At 35.6% G+C, this 23,125-nt stretch overlaps 1 protein-coding gene across 5 annotated transcripts in view; it reads right to left on the reverse strand.

The window, feature by feature from the left end:
* Positions 1 to 4,513: 4,513 nt before the first annotated feature.
* Positions 4,514 to 23,125, reverse strand: part of rad18 (RAD18 E3 ubiquitin protein ligase) — a 48,971-nt gene continuing 30,359 nt past the window's right edge. The window contains exons 10-13 of one of the 5 annotated variants that reach the window (XM_081381551.1): positions 18,535 to 18,654; positions 16,972 to 17,110; positions 10,814 to 10,858; positions 4,514 to 4,784 (exon numbers count right to left, since the gene is read on the reverse strand). In XM_081381551.1, the coding sequence (XP_081237677.1) occupies positions 10,834 to 10,858; positions 16,972 to 17,110; positions 18,535 to 18,654 (284 nt within the window). In that variant the 3' untranslated portion in view covers positions 4,514 to 4,784; positions 10,814 to 10,833. Of the gene's footprint in view, positions 4,785 to 9,315; positions 10,427 to 10,813; positions 10,859 to 16,971; positions 17,111 to 18,534; positions 18,655 to 23,125 lie in introns of those variants that run through there. The other 4 variants (XM_081381550.1, XM_081381552.1, XM_081381549.1 and 1 more) reach the window with 4 other exon arrangements.

Consider the following 23,125-nt stretch of genomic DNA (forward strand, 5'->3'; position numbering starts at 1 on the left):
TATGAGAGGCAGTATTGCCATTTCTTTTACACAACGGTACACAGTTTCACACACTTTCACGTGTTTCTTCCATCTGCCGACGGTGTCGCCATTTCTCATTTCACCCGTTTTTGTGCGTACGCCTGGGTCAGACCTTGCGTGAAGGACCGCACATTTTCCCGTCAAGTTCGCTTTTTATAAATACCAATTATTGCGTAGAGAGTGGCGTACGCCTTCTTTTGTGCGTACGCAACGTTTATAAATGAGGCCCCAGGGGCCTCATTTATAAAACTTTGCGTAGGATTTGCGTCAGAAGTGGCGTACGGATGAAACATAGGACGTGCGTACGCACAGAAATATTCGGATTTATAAAACCGTGCGCACGCACATCCAACGCAGTTTTCCCTTAATAAATCACAATCAATTCTAAATGTAGCGCAGCTTTTGCGGCTTCATGTCACGCCCATAGTTGCCCATAAATAGTCCGTGAAACTCCCACAAGTTAATATTCATCGACTGCGAAATCATGGCAAACAGAGAGGAAAACCAAGAAACGTAACTTTCATTACGTCATTACGCATTGTGATGGCATCATTGCATTTTATTACCATCCATTTGACTGCATCTGACAAGCTACAGATGTGTTATGAGGATGAATTGCATAACATGCCAATATTATTGCAGAACATATTTCACTTTTCTTTTTGCAAATATGTGTTAATTTGCTCATTAGTTCCATTCGGGACGAAACAATTGATTGGTTTGGGCGACTGTCACTCACTCTTGCAACCATGGCTACCACCCCTGTTGCTAGATCTGCCCATATGCGCGCGCACCTGTTTGATTTGAGGAGGCGCGGAACCTATGAAGAGTAAAATTATGGCAGAGAAAGAGCATTCAAAATTCAAAGCACCAGCATATTCAGTCAGTGAAGGCAAACAAGGCAAAAACTACTTCCTCGGACCCTGGTTGCCCGCACTCTTGAACGACCTCCTCTGCTTCGCCCTCGACCTCGGACCTGTCCTCGAACCGACGATGCGGTACTTGTCTCCGGAGTGTAGTCCTCATTAGAGTCAACAATGTTTTCATCATGGAAACTCTTACATGCAAAACACCGTATATGTTATGAATCTTACACGAAATTCACCTTCATCACAGTGTAACTGAAGGTAATGGAAAAACGTGTATCAATGCAACCTGTTTTTAGCTTTGCCTTATAAATATAGTTTGTTACCTATAAATATAACTTGTTACCGAATCAAAGTATATTTTAAACGTTACCAGTATCGATATGCTAGCAAGAAATCTTATTTGTTTATATTCATAGTGATAAAGTTAGGTATTTTATTACATGTGATTCTGACATGATGTCACTGCATGCACTGCGCTCCTTCCTCTCCACTCGTCTCAGGTAAATAAATGCGTCTTCCAGCTGAGCCTGAGCGTTTGGCGTCGCGCGTTCATGTGTTTTGGGGGCGTGGCTTTGGAAGGAGTGAATGGAAATAATTAGCTGTGTTTACAACAGTCGTGAGAGGTCTACAGACACTCGATTTTTATACTCTCTTTTTCAGAGTACTTACGTTTTAATTATGTATTGGTATATAAAGACAGTTTAAACAAATTTGGATTTTTTTTTTGAAAAATCCTACCTACCCTGCCTTTAACTATGTTTTTTTTTTTTTTTAATGCAAAATGGTCCTTGTTTTCTCAGATGCAAAAAATACCACTTTTCTGAATCAGCTGAAAGAATTTCAGCATTCAAAGAAAAGAGAAAAACGAGTTTTAAAAGACTGATTTGTGGAATTGTTTCTTTTGCACAGTGCATCAAGAGCAAACAAAAGCACATTGCAGAAATAGGACTTTTGAAAATGCGTTAAACTGATTGGCAAAAAGGATTTCAAAACAATCAACAAGCCTTCTGATTTTGGAAATAAAATGTTGTTCATATGCAATGCTGTATGTGCATTCTGTTGCTATGGAAAGCTGTGTGTGTGTGTGTGAGAGAGAGAGTGGTGTTTTCAGAAGGATTTGTGGGAGTGTCAGTGTGTGCACATCCCTTTTGATTCTTGGCTCTGATGATAAGCCCCCTGCTTGCTTGAGCGCATTTCCCAACCCAAAGTCAGGGTGTTATGACTATGGATGACAAGCACAGGAGCATTCCAGCCTCAGACAGAAGGGGACATAGATAATAGAGGGTAAAGAAATACAAGACACATGGAAAAGTGAAAGATGGTGCAAGTCAGAGAAGACAAAGATAGGCCTATAGAGGAGCTGAAAGCTGGAAGAATAGCATTTTAAAGAAAAAACAGTAAAGGAATAATATTAGAGATATGAAATAGAAAATGCAGAAAATGGAGGCAAGCACATTTTTATACCACAATGCTGTGGGGAAATGTCACATTTAACGTGTGAAATCTGTCTATCTACCTATTTTAGAGGCTTGCCTACTCAGAAAAACTACAGCAATACATGTGTGCATTTGTGGACAACAATAATTAAGCAATTGTGAAGCAGTAAAGCTGCTGTATTTCACTTTGTCACTTTTTTTGATCTGTATTTGCATTCTGTTTTCAATTACCATACTGATTGCACACAACCCCCTTTTTTAACCTACATTCCCGTCTCTTCTGTGTTGTTTTTCCTTAGACCTTGAGTAGATTGAATTATCTTGCCCCTACAGTGCACATTCAAACAAACACAAAATCAATTTAAAAGCAGATTATGGTGAACGCTGGACCAATAATTACAAATGACAGGCAAATTCTGCTGTCCCCTAGACGAGGAAAGGGGATGCAATACTGTATATTACTTTATATTATAGGTAGAGAAATGGGGGAGAAAAAACTTCAAGGGCTAAAGGGTAAACTAAAAAAATATATACGAGAAATCAACTAGCAGAATCAACAAATAGAGGCCTTGAAGCAGAACTGCTACAATATGACTGCAAGTGAGCGACTTTTTCCCATTGAGAAATGTGTCCAATGCAAAGAATTTGAGCTAATACCATTAGAGTTACAAATGGTGCCAAGTGTTTTTGTGCATGTTTCCTAACATGTACACCATTTAAAATGTAATATACTAGCATTTATTTAAATGCTATTATAGCCAGTGGTGAGCTTTCTTTGTTCTTGCCATAAAAAAATATTTGTGAAGGATGTGGACAAGCTTTTAAGAGAAGCTCAGTTGCAATCTTGTAATTACAGCAATTCTTATAGGACGTGAACATTCTTTTAATCACTGTATATGTACAGTATATGCAACATCGACATAACATTTATTATTCTAAATATTAGCTCTAATTTAAATACATTGAAATAACAACTGTTTTAGAAAAGTGAATACATTTTTGTTACATATTTTATGCAAATTTTCATATCTTAATTTTAATGTACTACAGTCTAGCCTCGAGCTTACAGCTGATTGTTCTGTGGATTGTAATCATTTTGAGGTGCAGTGCAGCTTTGGCACTGTAAATAAGTGTAATCATTTTGAAAGAATGTTTTTAGTCGTGTAGTCATTAAGATAATTGTGTAGAGTGGAGCTCTGATACAAGAAAGAAGCGATACGACTTGCATGCAAAGATAGTTTACAGTGCTTGTGCATGCTTATGGGTTTGTTTATCTGCCTGGATGAACATCAAAAACCTTGAGCTCAGGAAAGCTTCACTATTGATTACACTTGACAGCGCAATTGGGAACAGTTCAAAAGCGAGTGGTAAAATAATTTTCTTAAAGGGACACTATGTAATTTTTCAGTTCAAAATTAACAACATTTTAAAAAAACGATTGAATCGACACAATCATTTTTCCAAAACATGTTTTTGTCATATCATGATTCACTATGGTAAGCCTATTATAAGTGTTTATATTTTAGACCTGTCGGGATTTTTTCCGCTGGAAATTGCGTACATATGTCACTAGCCCGTGCGTTTTATGAATGTTTTATGAGCAGTAGGATAATTTCTCTAGTTTTTTTTTTAGTTATGAGAAAGAACCATATTCATCTGCACAGTCACGCAGAGCTGAAGCACAACCAAAACAAAGTTATTTTGCAAAATGCATGCGTTTTTTTTTTTTAACCTCTATAGGGGTAAAAGTTACAGAGTGTACCTTTAAATATCTGGTCACATAGAACTAAAGGGTCAAGGTTTTACAGATTAGCATGGCCCTCTTAACCCCTGCAGGTTAAAAGTTTTGGGTATTCTGGGGAAAAAAAGCTAATATTTAATAATGTTATTTTTATATTGTTTTTTACAGTTTTCTTAAAAAAAAGAGAGAAATTAGACCTGTTTGCATCCTATCTGCGTCACAGATCTGTTGCTCCTGACATCCCTTTCCTCCAGCTCAAAAGTAATTATCCACTCAGAAGAAAAGATGTCAATTTCAAAGCACATGCTTCTGGGGAGTCCTGCATCAGTTGAGCAACTGCAATTGAGATGAATGAGAATTCTAACAGATCGATTTCTCCAGACAGACAGCTATCCTTGATTTTCATTAATGAGTTTCACATGAATGATGAATGAATTACATACATTTCATAACTCATTTTTTGTTGTTTGTTTTATTGGAATATGAAGAAATGCTAAACTATTGTACATAACATGTTGGCAATGGAATTCATTCAGTTCAGATATTTAGACCACACATTCAGTCCAAAAAAAAAAAAAAAATCGAAACTGATACTGTTACATAATGAACTTGGGATGTTTCTTCACTGGGTCTTCAAGCTTGTTCCCAAGGGAATGGAGACCTCACAGTGTAACCGGCTGCTCTGGACTTTAGAAGGGGAGAACTCGCTCACCGCGTCTAGAGAGAGAAATTCACATGGTTCAAATGGGCTCGTTTGGCACTAGCACAGGTTAAACTGAGCAGAAAGAGATAACTGAACAAAAACTAGTGTTACAAAACAGCTGAGGTACAGATCTCCCTACTGAAAAGACGTTTATTGCATAATCATTATTGCAGACTGTAAATATTCTCCTTTACGCGTTCAGTTGCATGTCACTATTCAAATTGCATCCAATTCATCTCCATAGTAGTGTTTTTAATTCCATTTTTAAAATATACACGTGGGGCGAAAATACAGTTCAAAGACTAATGATGATTAAATAACTAAAGGCATTAGAGCAGCAGCATGGTGTCCACAGAGATGGCAGAGCCTAGAGAGAAAGAGAGGAGAAAAAACTGCAATAGAAACCTGCAACTGAAGCTATTTCATCTCTAGAGCTCACACTAAGACAATCATTCACTAAGCCCCTTGTTCATTTAGACAGTTTATCTTCAATTTGTGTTCAGTGCCCCCCCGTAATGCACACCACAGTAAAACTTTTTTTGTAGTTCTTTCAAAATCAGTCAGATGGGACTTCTGTCTCTCCGTTTCCTCTCATCTGCTTGACTGCTTTTTGCATAGGGTGCTAAAAAACATGATTCTGCTAAGAAAATGAACTCAGAGTAAGCCGTTTGCAGTTCATTAAGATGTCTAAATAAATTAGCATTATAATCCATTTTGCACGCAATCCAGTTAATAATGAAAAAAGCATATCATTCCCTAAAATTGTGATACTCATGAAGTAACATCATTTTAGACCTACAGCATGGCTGGAAGACAAGTTAATATCATTAAATTTTCCATTTTTGCACAAACCGTGGTGATGACTGCAGTCATTAAAGCTCATGCCTGTTACCAAAGAGGAAAAAACAACTCCAAGAATTTTCCAGTTCACATGCATTGATTGGCTGGTACGTAAGATCATGTCTTGTACAATATCCTATTTTCTTCCACAAAACCAGATCTTCTTAGATAATAAATTCTTTGAAAATTCAGAAACATTGATGTTCTTTCTTTTTTTCATCCTACAACAGAACAAAGGGATTTTTGAGGGGCACTTAAAAAGTGAAATCCAAAAGTGGGTCTACAGTGATACTGGAGAGGGCCATCCATTTGTTCGTTTTAACTAACTAAAAATATAAAGTTTAACCAAAAGCGAAGTTTAGCATAAAGTTCAGCTAAATGTGTCCTCCCACATTAAAATCACAAAAATATTACATAAAATTAAACTGTACAAGTATATAAATCTGTATATAATTGATTATTTTAATGGTTGTTATAAATATGTTTATATGGCAATTTATTAATATATTTATCTATATATATAATTTATTTTAATGGCAATTAGTTTCATGTAACCAAAGTACGTAAATAACATCCAAATTAATTATGACATCAAGGTGTCATTGGCCTTAAGATGATGAAAGACCTGCCTCAGACAATAACAAATGCATCATGCATTTTAAAGATTAAAAAGGGCGCCCTGAATTTGAACCCGAATTTCGGCTTGCGGCCCTTTCCGATCCAGCTCCCCTACTACTCAATGTACTCAAATACAAAATCTGAATGATAAATATGAATGGGTCCAAAGGTGAAGCAATCATCCAGAGAGACAGAATTCAAACATGGTAAAAAGATCCAGTGCTTAATGACAGATGCATCAAACATGTCACAACCAAGGGATTTTGTAAGGGGCTGAGAGGATTAAAGCAGATGTTTTTAATATACTCAAGCTATAGATGCCAAAAGGCAACCCTCAGGATAAGCTTAGCAAACCAGCAAAGAATGAGAAAAATGCAATGATTTCTTCGTAGGTTCTGGTTTATGATTCTGGATTACTAGCATGACATTTGCAACGACTTATCCAAACATCCAATGATCCTTAATATCTTCCAGATCAGCAAACGGAACTAATTGATTCGCCTCATCTGAAATGGAGGAGCTTTAAGATGGCTTCATAGCTTGAACAAGCCAATGCGTGTCAAGGACCTTCACTGTCAAAAGGGTACTGCAAAGTTTAGACGATGTGCGTACGTAAACATCTCAGCCGTTGCTTTTCTGGGAAGTGTTATTCAGTAAGGGACAGAAACAGTCCATATGACGCAAATAAATATATGAGGGTGATTGTTGCATGTGTCCACAAAGTTAAACATTGTTTTTTTGTTAAGTGAATGATGGCGAAAAGTGATGGTACAAGCCAAGGTTGCATGTTGAACAAGCTTGTTATATCCTGAGATGCAGACAAGTTTATAATAAATAGTGTGTGAATGCGAAAGAAACAGCCCTTTAAACATCCCACAGCTGTCCATATGGAGACACTTTCACATGAAGAGGCTGCATTGAATGTTTTCACTCAGAAGTCAAATGAAAAAACTGTGGCACTTGTCTTAGATTAAACAAACTTTAAAGTAAATTTAATTCTAGTTATGACAGGGGTCTCAAACAGTCCATGCAAGTACTCCAGGAGAGCTAAATTATGAGGAATTTCTTTTAAACAAAAACATAAAATTAGGTTCATTTCAACTAAAGCTTTAGCTGGGGACACACTTAACAACTAGCTGAAACATTTCAAGACTGAACTGAACACACTTAACGTCTGTTTTCATCGACTGACTGAACACAACCATGTCGGACTCAGTGCGTCCGGCATGATCAGTCGTAAGTATCAAATTACATTCATAATCGGCCTTACAGTCGTTAAGTGTGTAACCGGCTTTAGGTTAAGAAGCCAAAGTTATTGGGGTCAGTAAGATTTTTACAGTAAAACTGTAATATTGTGAAATATTATTTACATTTAAAATAACTGTTTTCTATTTTAATACATTTTAAATGGTAATTTATTCCTGTGATGGCAAAGCTGAATTTCCAGCAGCCATCACTCCAGCCTTCATCCTCACATGATCTTTCAGAAATCATTCTAATATGATGATTTGGTAAAAGAAAGATTTTTTTTATCATCACAGTTGAAAACCGTTGTTGCTTAATACATTTTTGTAACAATGTAAAAGCCTTTACTGTAACTTTTGATCAATTTAATGCATCACTGTTAAGTAAGAGAAGAAAAAAATCTTTAAAATAGTCACTAATTCTTTGAACGGTAGTGTATGTTTATACAGTAATGTGGTACAACTAAATGCATGCTTTAAAGGCCAGGCTGACAAATGCAACACTCAATTTTATACAATATGTAACAGGTTTCTGCTTCAAACTCTCTAATCACCAAGGGGGGTCCGACTCCTTGAGACCCCCTGAGCTAGGGAAATTGGCTCAGATGTATGCTGGGAGCAGAATGTGTGTGGGATTTGATGCTACACAAATAAACCAGCTTCCTCACTTCATGCCTTTGCACAGAGATTTATTGTATATCAATTAAGCAGGAGCTGGGTCTGCAGATAAGCCTTCTGAGAGCCACAGACAAAAAAAATTATTCATAAGAAATATTTGATCCATATGCTTAATGAGAAAACACAAACAAATCAGGTCCTTTCAGTCTCTTGGTTCATGAATCACACAAAGCGCTCGAGAAACAGTGAGCGACACTGAGCGCCTGCTTACGGCTCCCAAAACAGCCAGTTCAAAAGGAGAACGAATGACATCGCCTGGGACACAAAGGCAGCCGTACGTCTTGATGAAGGTTTAACCAAACAGTTTGAGTAGAGGGATTTTTTTGCATTTCATAAACAATGACGAGGGCGTTAAAAGGACGATCTATTCTGGAAACACATTACATCTTTCACCGGGAACAGGCTGAAAGAAACAGCTATGAGATAACATTTCACTTCTGAGAGAAAATTGAAACAGCTGAGAACTGAATGCACAAATCTTTCATCTTAGCTTCAAAGTTCAAGCTAGATTCTTAAATTCTGACTGAAGAAAATTAGGCCCTTGTAACGACAATATGCTACAAGTTATAATTTATAAATTATGGCTAAGGATCATCGAGTTACATATTGATATAATAGCCAATAAATCAGCCATTCTGACATTCCCTCTTGTATCAGTTTCAAAATCTACCTTAAATTTTCTGTTGTCAAATTGTTTGGTGAATAGCATGTAAAATAAACCATACTGTCTGGATAATTGCCTTCAATATTTACAGAACAGATCTATTTAGGTCAACTACTAATTAGGATTACAACGTCCCAAATCTCAGTACTTAGTAGAAGTATTGGGAATCAGCCCTGGCCTACCTTAGATGACGGAGTGGTGAGAATTCACTTCATGAGTAAGATGGCAGTTCTGTTCTGGCTAAGACAGAAAAGTTTCTGAAAAAAATCTGGAACATTAATCATTCACCATTTCTGATATTGCTTATGTCGAGCATTTTACGTGGCTAAATGTGGTTGGGTTATTGTAAGCAAGCGGGTCGGACATGCATGTTGATGAGCTGCAATTCCAGTATCAGTGATCTCCACTATCCAAGAACATATAAAAGCTGTAAAAAGTACATCACCACCATCTGGTCAGCTCTGGCCAAAACTTCTGTTATGTGCAAAAGAAAGAAAGAAAGAAAAAAAAACTTTGACTTTATTATGTATACATGGATTCAAAAGAGAAAGTTTCACATTAAGTTCTGATAACATCTCTCGCCATAACCAATTAAATGTAGTCACATGGTGTTTAAGTGCCAGCACAAAAGTCTGCTAAGGCTTTGTAAATGATAGTCATAAGAAAACTGTATTTAAGAACAAACTATGATTTATTGACATTCCATCAGATGACATCTTCATGGATTAATGCTGATAGAGATTCTTTAAATCCAAGGGCACTGGCTTCAATATATAGAGCCTGAAGAATTTCTGTAAACAGTGAAACGCAACAGATACTTTTTTTTTTATCTCGTCAAGACAACAGACACCCTGGCACACCAGCTATCCTTAATATCATGTCTGACATAACACTACCCCAACAAGTACAATTTTCCATAGCACATTTATAAAAAGTCTTGAGGTGGATCCTCAAGGCAGGCTTATGGGTAATGGGTGGGTGTGTGTTGTCTCTAGACAGAACTGAGCAGCTACTGCTTGGAACTCTTATCCCCCAGTGAGTGGCTCATAGTGGGGGGCACTACTCAATCAAAGAAGAGCAATCCCTCGTTGAAAGAACAACTTACACACTCCAGATGTGCTGGAACTAGAGAGATACAAGCCAAGCCAACAAAATCTAGCTAGGTCTTCGTTAGATTCAGGGATTTTTGCGGGACAACATCCTTTCAAAGAATAGACCGCATGTTTATTGCAGAAAGTAGCAAAAAATTAACATGGGAAAATCAGCAAGTGTCTGAGACTACAGTCAGTGCAGAACATTCAACAAGAAAATGAAACATAAAATTCTCCATCATTAACAAAAGTTCGGGGCTGGTATGATTTCTATGTTTTTGAAAAAAGTCTCCTATGTTCATCAACACTGCATTTATTTGACTAAAATTACAGTATAAACAGTTGTATTGTGAAATATTACAATTTTTTTTAATGTAACTTATTAATGTGATGGCAAAGCTGAACTTTCAACAGCAATTACTCCAGTCTTCATGATAATATGCTGATTTGCTGCTCAAGAAACCTTTCTTTTTATCATCAATGTTGAAAATAGTTGTTGTTCTTAATTCTTTCCCAGGACTCTTTAATGAATAGAAAGAAGAAAAAAAAACTGCATTTAGTAAAAATATTTTGTAACATTATATGGTTTCACTGTACCTTTTGATGACTTTAAAACAAAATAAGACAATACAAACAAAAAAAACCTTCTGATCGCAAACTTTTGAATGGTGGCATATATCCAAAAATATACAAGGGGGGATATTTTACATTACAACTTATATCATGAAGAATAATTCATGGAAATATTTGGAGATAGCATGTTATAATGAATCGTGCACAATAAGAAACAAAGCAAAATAATTGTTTATGATGTGCACACATTTTCATTTAACTATTTGTATTTGTGTATGTGAAGTGTGAAATGTCATTTTCACATGTCATTTTGTTGTGTGTAAAGAGCTACTTACTAGTAACTGCTCCCATGTATTCAACAGAAAATGTCAGAGATGGAGCTGGAATAAAAGACAGAAGAAAAAAAAAACTTAATATAATATATGTAATATTAAAAAAAAAATCTGTAAAGATTCAGCATGGGCCTGTTTATCAGTACGAGTGTCTAACCAGGTCTATTACAAAACATTGTGGGTTGGAGGAATTCCATTACAAACTATATAATGAATGATTTGCACTGTCAAATACATTAATATAAACTCGCCTGCTTGGTGTGAAACATTTTCGAGTTTATGTTAAAAAGCTTTCCAAGGCATAATGTGTTTATAATATGTTTGTTTTAATGGTATTCTACTCTAAAACCTCAGAGGTTTTATTGTATTGTAGATGTTGTAGGAAATCGGAATAGCCAATTAGGAATAAATCAATACAATCTCTGGTTCCCCTCAACTGGGAGATATCTACATTCATATTCATTCATAACATGGCAGATTTTTTAGCATTTTGACTCAGACTGGAAAATGGCCATATTTTAATATTCTACATAGCTTCCACTTGCACTGGAGAAATAGGCCAAAAACATTTCTTAGACACAAGCATGATGTTCCATGATATTTGCACAGCGATTGAGGATGCTGTCAAAATCAACGTCTTGACAAGGTATAGACTGTTGACAATGAGGTGTCTTCTGAAGGCACATGCTTCTCACTCAAAAATATTCTGATTCTGCAGGCATAGGCATAATTGTGAGACACTAGTAGTGATTAGACACTAGAAGTCAAGACACAAGGCCCTGTCTCTGCCACATAGGTGCTTTGGTCCAACTCTGCTCGAGAAATGATTACAGAAGTGGTCTCTATTGATGAAAAGCATGGGGGACACATCAAACCAGTAATCTGTCATGTAGAAAGAGCGGAAATTGTGAAGCTGGAGGCAGTGATGGAAAGAGGAGAGCGGTGACATGGGGGGAATTGGTTGCAAAGGAGGAAGTGCGAAATGAGAGAAAAAAAAAATCATTACAAGTCCACAGTCATCCCTGACTTTAATTTTGATGATATAAAAAAATATATATATAAAAACATACCAGGAACTGAAAGTATTAGTAATCAAAAGCTAATGCGGCATATGCTGAATAAGCTAACCTGTGGCTAACCTAAATTTTGTGCTACATTTACTTTTATTCTTATACAAGTAGGTGGAGGAGGCAGGCAAGCATTTTAAGATTGAACTTTGGTGAACTTTAACCTCAAAGTTTGGACATATTTGACTTTATAATTTTTAAAAGGTGTATTCTTAAATGCTTAAAATCATTTGTAGGCACAATTTGTGCCTACATATGAACATCTTTTAAAAATAATAATAATAATACTAAAAAACGAGTAGGTGTGTTTTAATTTAAACTTTTAATTGGTAGTGTATATGATGGTTTAAGTGCAGCCTAATGCAGCTTTAAGCTGTAAACATTCAAGGTCTGAAATTAGTTGAATTTAGTAAAACAGAAGGACCAAGATGATTTAGTGGAAGAGAGAACCAAGAAAAAGAGAGGGAGCCACATGTATCAAAGGCATTTACAAAACCACAACAAGGCAAACGCACACATCTGTTTCGGCCCTGAATAAGAATGGGATGTAATACATTCAGTCATAGTTTAAACCAAAGTTTGCTTTAGATTCAGGGATCAAGTAGACCCAGAAGAGCTACGATTGATGTTCACCAAATGTACAATTTAATAAACATCTACAGGACAGACACTTTCAATACAGGACAAATACTTCCTATGTTTCTACTGATCAAATACAAACCCCTTAATACAAAAAGTCAGATTTCCTTGCTTCCATAGAAATATTGGGGTTATTAAAGCAAAACAAGTAACAAAATCTGAATTATTAAATTTTTTTTTACTTTTCACTCAAATGTATATGCTAATAATAGAAAAAATATTTTTTTTGTTGTTGTTAATTTTACACACATGCAGCCACATACTTCATATTACCTAAAGACGACAAAAACGGTAAAATGGCATTTTCCTGCTGAATCACATTCAGAGGTCATGGTACCACTGAAACTTCAAAGGAGAAAAACTTCAAAACCTATTTCTACCTGCAGCATTTTGATTGGTTCAATCACCTCAATGTCACAGTTCAACAAAAGCACTCAAATACATAACTTCAGGGTGAATAAACGCCACAAAGCAGATCAACTCATCCATCTCAAACTGGAATTTCAGACTTTAGCCCTATTCGCACTGGATTAGTATTATCACAGGATCGGTGTTCGGCGAAATATGGTAGGTTATTTGCGGGGGAATTTTTACTATACAAATTACAGACATGGCCAATTCGTACAGGATTAACATGACAGACAACTTCCACAATTATTACAAATCACTAGAAGTCACCAGTTAATACTTATCCCATGCGAATAGGGCTTTTCTTTAACAACAATCAGAAACAAAACAATAAAAACCAAATTAAAGGCTGACAAAGACTTCAATTGTAAGAACTATGTGCTTTTACAAACTGAGAGACAAGTTGAAATGTAGTACAAAACAGAGGACTTGCCCCAGAATACAGCTTTAAGCATTTTTACAGCATGAGCTCAAAATGTCAGGATGCAAAGTGCTAACGAAAAGGACAGTGTATTCAAAAAAAATATGCAGTTCATGGTCTACAATATTTTAATAAGCATATACAAACTAATCCCTAGAATACAGGAACCATCCATGCGAATAGAATCCTAGTATCAGTTAATTACCCAGAGTGCATAAGCAGAACACCATCAATCCCATGACTCCAGTAGGAGCTGCAGTTGTGAGCCTCTAATAGATAGAATTTGTGACAAGTGGAGCTGCCAACGTTGGTGAATTGATACATCTCTAAAATGTACCTTAACCTTTGACTCTTTTGACAGCAAATCAAACATTCAGATGTAAGAATGTACCAAAGCTACATATTCTAAAAATCAACTAAATCAGGCACAGGCTTATGTGAAAAACAGCAAGATGTGAAAGATCATACATTACATTAAATATTCATAATGTGTTGATTCGTCTGGCAAGCCAACTAAAAACAGGAAAATGAAAATGCTTTCCTCATTATCATTCACGATCACCTTGGTAAAACAATCAACCCACTTCCTAACAACACAATGATGAACATCTGTTACTAAAGGCCTTTTACAAATTAATAAAACAAATAAATCAAATTATAGTGCCCTTTTGCACAACACATACACACACACACACACACAGAACACGTATGTATGAGTTTAATAAATGCTGTGTCCTACAAAAGGCGACATGCACATTCAAACAACGAGAGACACTTTAGAGTAAACACGCGAGTATTCATTTTTCAGTTTAAAATGGCAAAGATTATTCAAGATCAGTCTTAAACTCTATACAAAGGTTACATTCTTGTAATTCCCTCAATGACAAACTTCAATCTTAAGATTAGCATGACCTGGCATGAATATTCTTATGAAATCTGGTTAAAAGTGATCAGCACATCGGCTACATTTCAGTCAACAAAACCACACAGATAATGAAACAACCCCATCTGACTGAACTTCATCACACATTTTACATCTTCCACAAAACTAAATTCCAGTCTTAAGTTTCTCAGGAGACTTTAACATTGGCACCGCAACAAATTACAGCACTGCACCAAAATATAATGGTGCACCAAATACAATGACTGTAAAATGACTATTACGGCCAGGGCATTGTTTTGCAACGTGCAGCAGCTGCTCACATTCAAAGTATAAAGAGCATTTTGAGTGCCACAAAGGGCAATGCAGTTCAAAATGCATCTTTAATGCACAATGAAAACACTGAAGGAACTAGGTGAGTTATTCAAGTAAACAGTCGGTTTTGTAAGTAAATGTAAAAAGTGGGACACATAAATTACATTAGTTACATCTGTAGCCTAATGTAACTAATGTCTAACAGAGTTGCCACTGTTTAAGAATTCATTAATACAGATCATTAATAAATGTTAAATAATTTTTAACAGTATTAACAAGATGAAATAATGAATAAATTAAATATGTCTGGTATTTGTATCAACTACCAAAAATGTGTTAGTGACAACTCTAGTTGGGAGCAATGATGACATCACTATGTAATTGGAAAACTGTCTCTAATGGTTGATATTCCTTTATGTTCAAGTTTACTTTTATTAGTAGTAACACTATTTTTTTCAGTAGATTCAGGAAAAAGAGTGGTAATGGAAGCCTTAACAGCATCTAAAAAACATTTTTATAGTAATGCCAGACTGATGTGTTATAAAAAAAAGCCTGTTTCTTTTAGATCTGAAATGTGCCACTGCCACAGCTTGGCTCCAAAATGCATCACCACGACCAATTTATAACTGGACAACAGCCACTGAAGCTCTCATAGGATAAATACTTATGTTCGATACTTTATCATTTCCTCTACTGTATATTCAATGCATCTGATACCTAAAGTATTTGTAATTGATGACATAACCCCATTATTCAGCTATCTTTATATTCATTTTTGTGAAAATCAATAAAAAAGAAGCTGTTTTCAAAAAGCAAAGCTAATACCGGTACAAAAAATCAATGTATGTGAAAGCTTGTGAGATAATAGTAATTCTCTGAATCCATTTCCTTAGTGACTGACAGGTTGTTTTCTGCCAAAGTTAACATCCCACCTTGACCTAAGCAGCTCACATAGCAAAAGACCTGTCAATATTGCTTTAAAAACAGTCAAGAACAGAGCATAGAGAGGGCACTGGAAATGATTTAGAATGTTTCCACAACTGAAAGTGTTCTCAATCTCAGGATTCCAATAACAGTGATATTTAATACTAGAGATTGTTGACGTATGTCGTATTTGAAGTGGACTAGACTAAGAAAGGCAGGGAGGAACTGCCCTCAGGTTGTGGTCGAATGGTATTTATTTCATCACATAATCCAAGACAAATCAAAGCAAGTCCAAGGATCTATTCAATTTTTGTGGCTAAATGAAAAGCATACTTGTTATCAAGACCACATTTAGGTGTATACCTAACTGATTCTAAATCAGCACAAAAGAATTTACCAAAAAGGATAATTTAAACACGGCACCTTGACTAAAAAACAAAGGCAAAAAATAAAAAAATAAAAAATAAGCTTCTCTGACTGAACTTGAACTGAATAAATATTAAGCTATATTAAGCTATAATTAATGACTGTCTATGCTGACAGATCTTCCCCACAAAATCTCTCCACATGAAAACTAATTAGAAAATGCATGATTTCAAAGTGCATTCATTTTTACAATACTTGCAATTGTAAATATGACCTATAAAGTCTGAGCAGAACTGTTGGTTCTGCTGAAAAAAAAAAAAATCATGGCCATTGTAGCTTAAAAGTTTGTGTAAAAAATGTGTTTAAATCAAATAAAATATTTCTTTCAAAAGCTACTTTTTGTAATGTCTATTTGATGCTTTTCTCATTTAACACAATAGTGACTTTAAATGATGTTTTGGGGGTAATTTCTCAGTCAGTTGTATGATTAAATTGTGACTAATTAGATTAAGCAGAGCATCTTGTAATTAATTCGCTTGACATATTACACACCCACACACATATACATACTACATATACATATATACACACATTAAGTATATATATACATATATATATATAGACACACTTTTTAACAAAACAGCTGGTTCTGGTTGCTGATTTAGATGTCATTGACTAGATCACATTGAGTAAGTTTGTTGAATGTCATAATTTTTCAAGGGCATGCTGCATTCTGAAAATATTCATGGCTAAAATACATTGGTAGAAAAAAAACTCAGCAATTTAGCATGGCCTCACATACCTGGTGCTTAAAGGGATAGGTCACCCAAAATTAAAATTTTCGTCATAATTTACTAACCCTCATGTCATTCACAACATTAAAAAAAAGAGAACTTATCTTTTAAGAACACAAACAAAAATATTTTGTGAAATGTCTCACTGTTATTTTTTGCTCATACAATTGAAGGCAATGGTGATCAAAATGTTTTAGTAACTAACATTCTACAAAATATCTTCTTTTGTGTTCCACATGAGAAAGTAAGTCATATAGGGTTGAAACGACATGAGGGTGATGGTTCGCTTGGCAACGATGGTAAGAATGATGATGGCAACGACATGGTTCGCTTTCAAATGGAAGTACCTGCTAACTGAGACCTCACTGACAGTAGGACTTGAAGATCTTGTTGGAAGCTCAATTACCCCCTCCATCTCTTCACTCTTTACCTTCAGCAGTGCAGAAACCAGAGGCTGGGGGGTGTTCTGAATGCTGTTGTGTGCACCTGTTGCAAAGACATGGAAGAAAGTTATGTTCCACACCCCTTATGTACACACCACTAGAAAAAAAAAACAAAAAAAAAACATTTTTTAAAAACTTTGTGAAACCTTTTGATATAATTTATTGGGACAATCATAAGCTTGTTTTTTGCTAACTTTTATTAATCAATATTTGTCAAGTAGATGTAGTCAGGGTTCAAAATTCCTGATCAAGGGCCAATTGTGATTAAAAATTGGTCTTGGTTACTCGTCATTTGAGTGACATCAAAAGTCACACTAACAAAGGTCTGTGTTTCTTTCCAAAAATAAAAAAGAAAGAAAAGACAGTGGATGTATCAATACACACCCTATATAATGCGTTTTTGGTAAACACAGTTTCATCTTTTTGGAAAATTAAGACACAGTCTTTACTAGAGAACTGACAATTCCCAAAATCCACTGAAACTAATTCGATTGTGCTGAAACTGACCGATAAAGAGATAACCATTCCAGACAGCCAAGTCATATATTTCTACAGTGCTAACTGCTTATTGACTCTGAAGTCCATCTATAGAGCCATCAACGCTTTGGTGATAACAGCATGAGGCTGGCACCTTATCATCAGAGTAGGCGATGGGGTCTACAGGCTCTTGTTTACTGCAATTGCCAAGGTGCCTCACAAAAGTACTCAAGTTTCAAACAGTGTTTGTGTGTGTGTGTGTGAATGAAATGGTCTGTACATAGTTACACTGTCAGTTCAGTGGTTGTAGATTTGAGATATTTATGCATTTTCTTTATTTCTTCATACATTTAATCATAATTCAGGTTCTAAAACTAGATAAAGATAGTCTAATCAAACAAATAACACAAAAAATTGCATATTTCCGCTTGTTAATAAAGTAAAATGGTCCAAGATTCAATGTCTTTGCTGGAAAAAGTATGTGAACCTTCGCCTTGTGAGCAGCAATAATGCAACCAAATGCTTCCATAAACTTTGGATAGGTCCTGCACATCAGACTGGAGCATTTTAGGTCCATTTCTCAATACAACACTGCTCCTTCTCAGTGATGTTGGGATTCCTGTGGGATTCCTTTTCCTGTGCAAAGCAGCCGCTAATTACACTGTCACCACCTTTCACATCTGAGATAAAACTCCTTATTGAATGCAAGTTTTGCCAAATGTAACACTTCTCATTTAAACCAAAAAGACCCTTATAGTCCACAAAACATTTATCCAACAGGTATCTACTGCCTCCTTGTAGTCTTTGGAAGCCTTTAGATGGTCAATATTGTCTTCCTCCTCTTTATCCTGCCATGTACACCATTCTCAATTATTCCTTGATGGTGCACTCACGGCTTCATAAATACATCTGATATTTGTGTCATTTAAACAGCCTGAGGCTTAAGTACAGTAACATCTAACTCAATCTGAAAAGAAACTGAGATGGGACCTTTGGTGTCTGTCTCTTCTTTTGACGTCCCCTCTTCTTGTTTGATCAGTGTTCTCTTGGACTCAAGACGACCTCTGACCTGGGCAATCAAACGGGAAAAATCGCTGCTGTGCTGCTTCCCTAAGAAAAATAATTAAAAGGCAGAAGTACAGTGTTTAGTACTAATTTCAACTGTACTTTATCAATAAGTATAAGAAATTAAGGAATAAGTACATTTTTAATCAAATTCAGAATCTTGAAAAAGCATTCTATATCCCAATGAATACTCCAGGAGGCAAAGCATAATAGGTTTTTTATTTTATTTTTTTGCAATAATGTGCACTGGTGAATAAGATCAGGAACGTGTATTAAAGTAAATAATGTGAATATTTTATGCTGACTTGTTTATTTAACATTTAACCTGGAATATTCCTTTAAATAATAATAAATTATTACATAATGTTGCCATGGGAAAAAAACACAGTAACTTTGAAAGCGCTGGCATAACAAGGCAGACCATGATGAATGTAGTGGCGAAAACCAACATAGGCAGATAAAATGTCATGTGGCCTGGTTTAAAATCACATAGGCCAAAAGGCCCAAGAGGAGATCGGCTGAAATAATGACGACTGAACAGCTGCAAGATAAAAGATCCAGAGATATCCAGCACAGCTCACTATCACAGAAGCAAATTGCTTTCAAACAACAGCAGACCCTGACATGCATCTGTGTCTGATTTTAACACAGCATATAAATCCTGTTTCTATTCCTGGTATATTTGATATAACTGAATAGGTCTAAGGGTTAAATTGATCATATTTGCATTCTATCCTCAGCACACATACACATGTATAAGGTTGCCATTTGCATGGCTCAGCGCTAAGGATTTTTTCTAAAGTTGGATGTTGGGAGTTTTCCCCTCTTTTTCAACTCTCCTTTAAATGAACAGAGCTTTTCAGGATTTTCAGGTAGGTCTAATAGTAGGTTTCAGTTAGGCAACAGAAATTAAATGATCAATAATCAGTATGTAATTAAATGTAAAATAACACTGCATAGCCTTTACAGTATAAATGAAATATAGATTAATCCTTAAAGGTCCTGTATTATGCCCCTTTTCACAAGATGTAAAATAAGTCTCTGATGTCCCCAGAGTGTGTATGTGAAGTTTCAGCTCAAAATACCCAACAGATCATTTTTTACAGCATGTTTAAATTGTCATTTTTTGGGGCTCAGAAAAACACACTGTTTTAGTGAGTGCACTTTAAATGCAAATAAGCTGCTGCTGGACGACCCAGGGGGCGGAGCTTCATGAGCTCGCGCTCAGTCTCTCAGGACAATTTCATCTCACGGAATGATGATAATATCAGAAACTCTCAGTAACGGTGTTCATTTCGAGTTGGACAATAATGCCTACAGAGTCAGAGTGCTGTATAGAGATGGAACAGGTATAGTTTAGTAGTTTAATTACGGTTATTATAATGTATTTGTCATCTGCTTGTATGTATCCATTATTTATTAATAGCCTACAAGTCTGCTGTCTGAATGATGATCAAACATATACTGATGAGTTTAATAAAGTTTATTGTACATCACACAAAAGATGAAGCGTCAGTTTTACTTCAGAAAATCACTGTAAGAGCTGAGTAAACACAGTAAGTTATTAGAAGTGTGCAAGTACATAAACGAATTTCGGGTTGAGGGAGCATTCCTGTGGGCGGAGGTTAGTCAAAAAACTGTTCTACTGACGTCATTAAAGAAGGAAGTAGAGGGATGTAGTCCAAACGGGCCGTTCGATGTAGGCGACTTCTGTAAAATAAAATATCTCGTTGGCATTGAACTTTGAGCTTTATAATTTTACAGATATTATTTATACTCTAACAACAACATTACACACTAACTAAAGTTTGAAACATGGGATCACGAAGAACGGGACTTTTAAAGTTACAAAAGTTATTTGGTCAAGGGCAGTGAGTGATTTTTTTCTTTGTCCTTTGTTGTTTGATTAACATTAAAAACAGACAACAGCAAGAATATTAGGCTGCTGTCACTTTAAGATTACAAGATCGAATATAGTGTTACAAATGCGTGTTATTTCTTGACTGTTAATGATCACTTTAGACATAACCAACTGTGTTTACGAGGATACTCACCAAAATGGGCATTTTTACAATTTTGTGTGAATTTGTCCATTCAAAACGCAACACGCAAAAGAGAACTCCGTCCAGTACTCGTGGGCTGTCTGAGATGTGTGCGCACAAAACTTCGCAAACAGTGTGAGTACAAAACTGAGTTTTCTTTCGCTTGAATATTTAAACTGCCAAGGCTTAAAAACACATGCAAATGATAAGTATCAGTATAGTTTTATTTAATGCCATGTCAGCATCTATCTTGGCAAAAACTGAATTACAAAAACACAAGAAACACATGCAATAAAAATAAAAAACAACCAAACAGAAAAAATGTAGAAATTAATATTATTAACATATGATAAAAGTTCTAAAACCTTTTCTGATAAAATCTAAGTCCTTAAGTGAGTTTACTTCATAAAAATGCCTTCTACATGCAATAAAAGCGGGACAGTCCAATAAAATGTACAGTGGAAAGGGGGGTCTTGCAAAAAAACATACATAAAGTTGGATCTTCGCCTTTAAGCAAAAATGCATGTGAAAGGATGTATTTTTACATACAACAAATTTGACCAGCAAGGGCCTGTTAGACTCAAGGCTCAAGTTTTAGACATTAAAACTGAAAAATTAGCTAAATTTATTAGTGATATCTATTACTTGAGTAATTTTACCTCAATCACACTGATGTTACTCACTGAAAACACTAGAACGCATGGCTTCTAATCTCAATTGAACATGGTGTGCATTAGTCATGGGCTTTGTGGCAAGGTAGCCTGATATCCGTTCTAATAATTACTGCAAAAGCTGAAAGTCCATTTTGGCAGTTCCATTAGAAACCCTTTTTAGTGCCATTTTTCACAAACCACTGCTGGGTAATCACAGAATTGCTAAATAGGGAACTTTATCTCATGAATGACTTGTTGACTGTAGTCAACTGTTGGAGCAATTACTGACTTTTTATGTGAGCAAAGCTTCAGTAACAAAACACTACAGTGAGGAAATTAAGAAAAAATAGCCTTTCAAACCAAAAACCATTATAGAATTTTTTTTTTTTTTTTTTTTTGAAAGTCCCAAGAGAACCCATGGTGATACACTTTAGGAACAACAAACTGATATCATGCCTAAACAGCTCCATTTATTGATCAAAAATTAGTAAAAAAAATAAATAAATAGAATAGAAAGTAATAATAATTTCAGATCCGGAATCATTAAATAGATTGGTAAATGGAACATGAAAATCTCAATTCCCAAATCTAATTTTGTTGTCTTGCATGTTTTAAATTGTTTTGAGCATTTGTGCATCCCGTATTTTTTATATATTAGGTGCACATGCACAACTTTGTAGTATGCTGTACCATGCTGTGTTGATTAACAGCTATTTCGCTGTTGCACTGCAATTTCCTTCACGGAATCAATAAAAGTATCTAACATCTAACATGCTGCACAGGATGCAGACCTTAATAAAAAAAAAAAAATTTAACCCAAGCCATGCCACCACCCAGCTGTATCTGATCTGTCTCTCTTGCACAATTCTTTCTTACGCTGAAGACACTCAGTAAACAAGGAAATCAGACCCTTCTTCCAGAGCCAACACCATTTTACACTGTGAAAACAGTCATACCAAACAGAAAGTTCTTGAATTTATTCATTTTTGCTATAGTCAGAAAAGGCTATGGAGCTTCTAGAATAAAAAATAAATAAAAAACTGAAGAAGTGACCTATGGATAGCTAACAAAGTCTACTTTCATAATTCTACAATGCTTTCAACTTGAAAAACAGAGGAATGGGAATGCTAACGGATAGCTTTCTCCTGCTATTTCAGATCTCCTTCGATGCAAAAAACAACACTTGACAGCAGATCTTGAATTCAACAGGTTTTCCTATTTGGTCATAGTCTACATTAAAGTATGAACATGTTGTGAACATCTTGAAAGCATTACTAAGAAGTGGGTTTAGTGTTACAGTGTTTAAAGACATGCAATGTCTAAATATTCCTTTTCATACTGAAGTCACATTGCATCATACTCGGAACACTTAGAAAAGAAATCTGAGGCTTCTTCATGGAAGACTTAAGTTATTTACTATGGAAAAAAGCAGGACCAAATCTGATAGTGGCCAGTCACCCGACAAGCTCTTGAGTTTAGTATCTTTGTGTATCTATATTATAACAACCACATATAGAAAGTAAAAGGATTACAAATGTAATGACTAGCAGAACTCACATCTATAAACAATATTATACTGCAGACTAAACTGAGAATCTGCATCAAAATCATTCAACAAAATAAACCTCTCCAGGCAAACACGTGTGCCAAAATTCTAAACACATGTACAAGAAAACAGATCCTTTTTGACAGACATGCTGGAGATGGTTGGATTGAATATGGGTAAATAAAAGGTATAATGCTATATGTATGTTTCAAGAGAAAAAAATAATGTGGGTCGTCGTAAACACACATCCTAGGGGAAAAGACATTATTTAGTCT

Source organism: Scardinius erythrophthalmus, assembly GCF_964197995.2.
Source record: "Scardinius erythrophthalmus genome assembly, chromosome: 12".
Lineage (NCBI taxonomy): Eukaryota > Metazoa > Chordata > Actinopteri > Cypriniformes > Leuciscidae > Scardinius > Scardinius erythrophthalmus.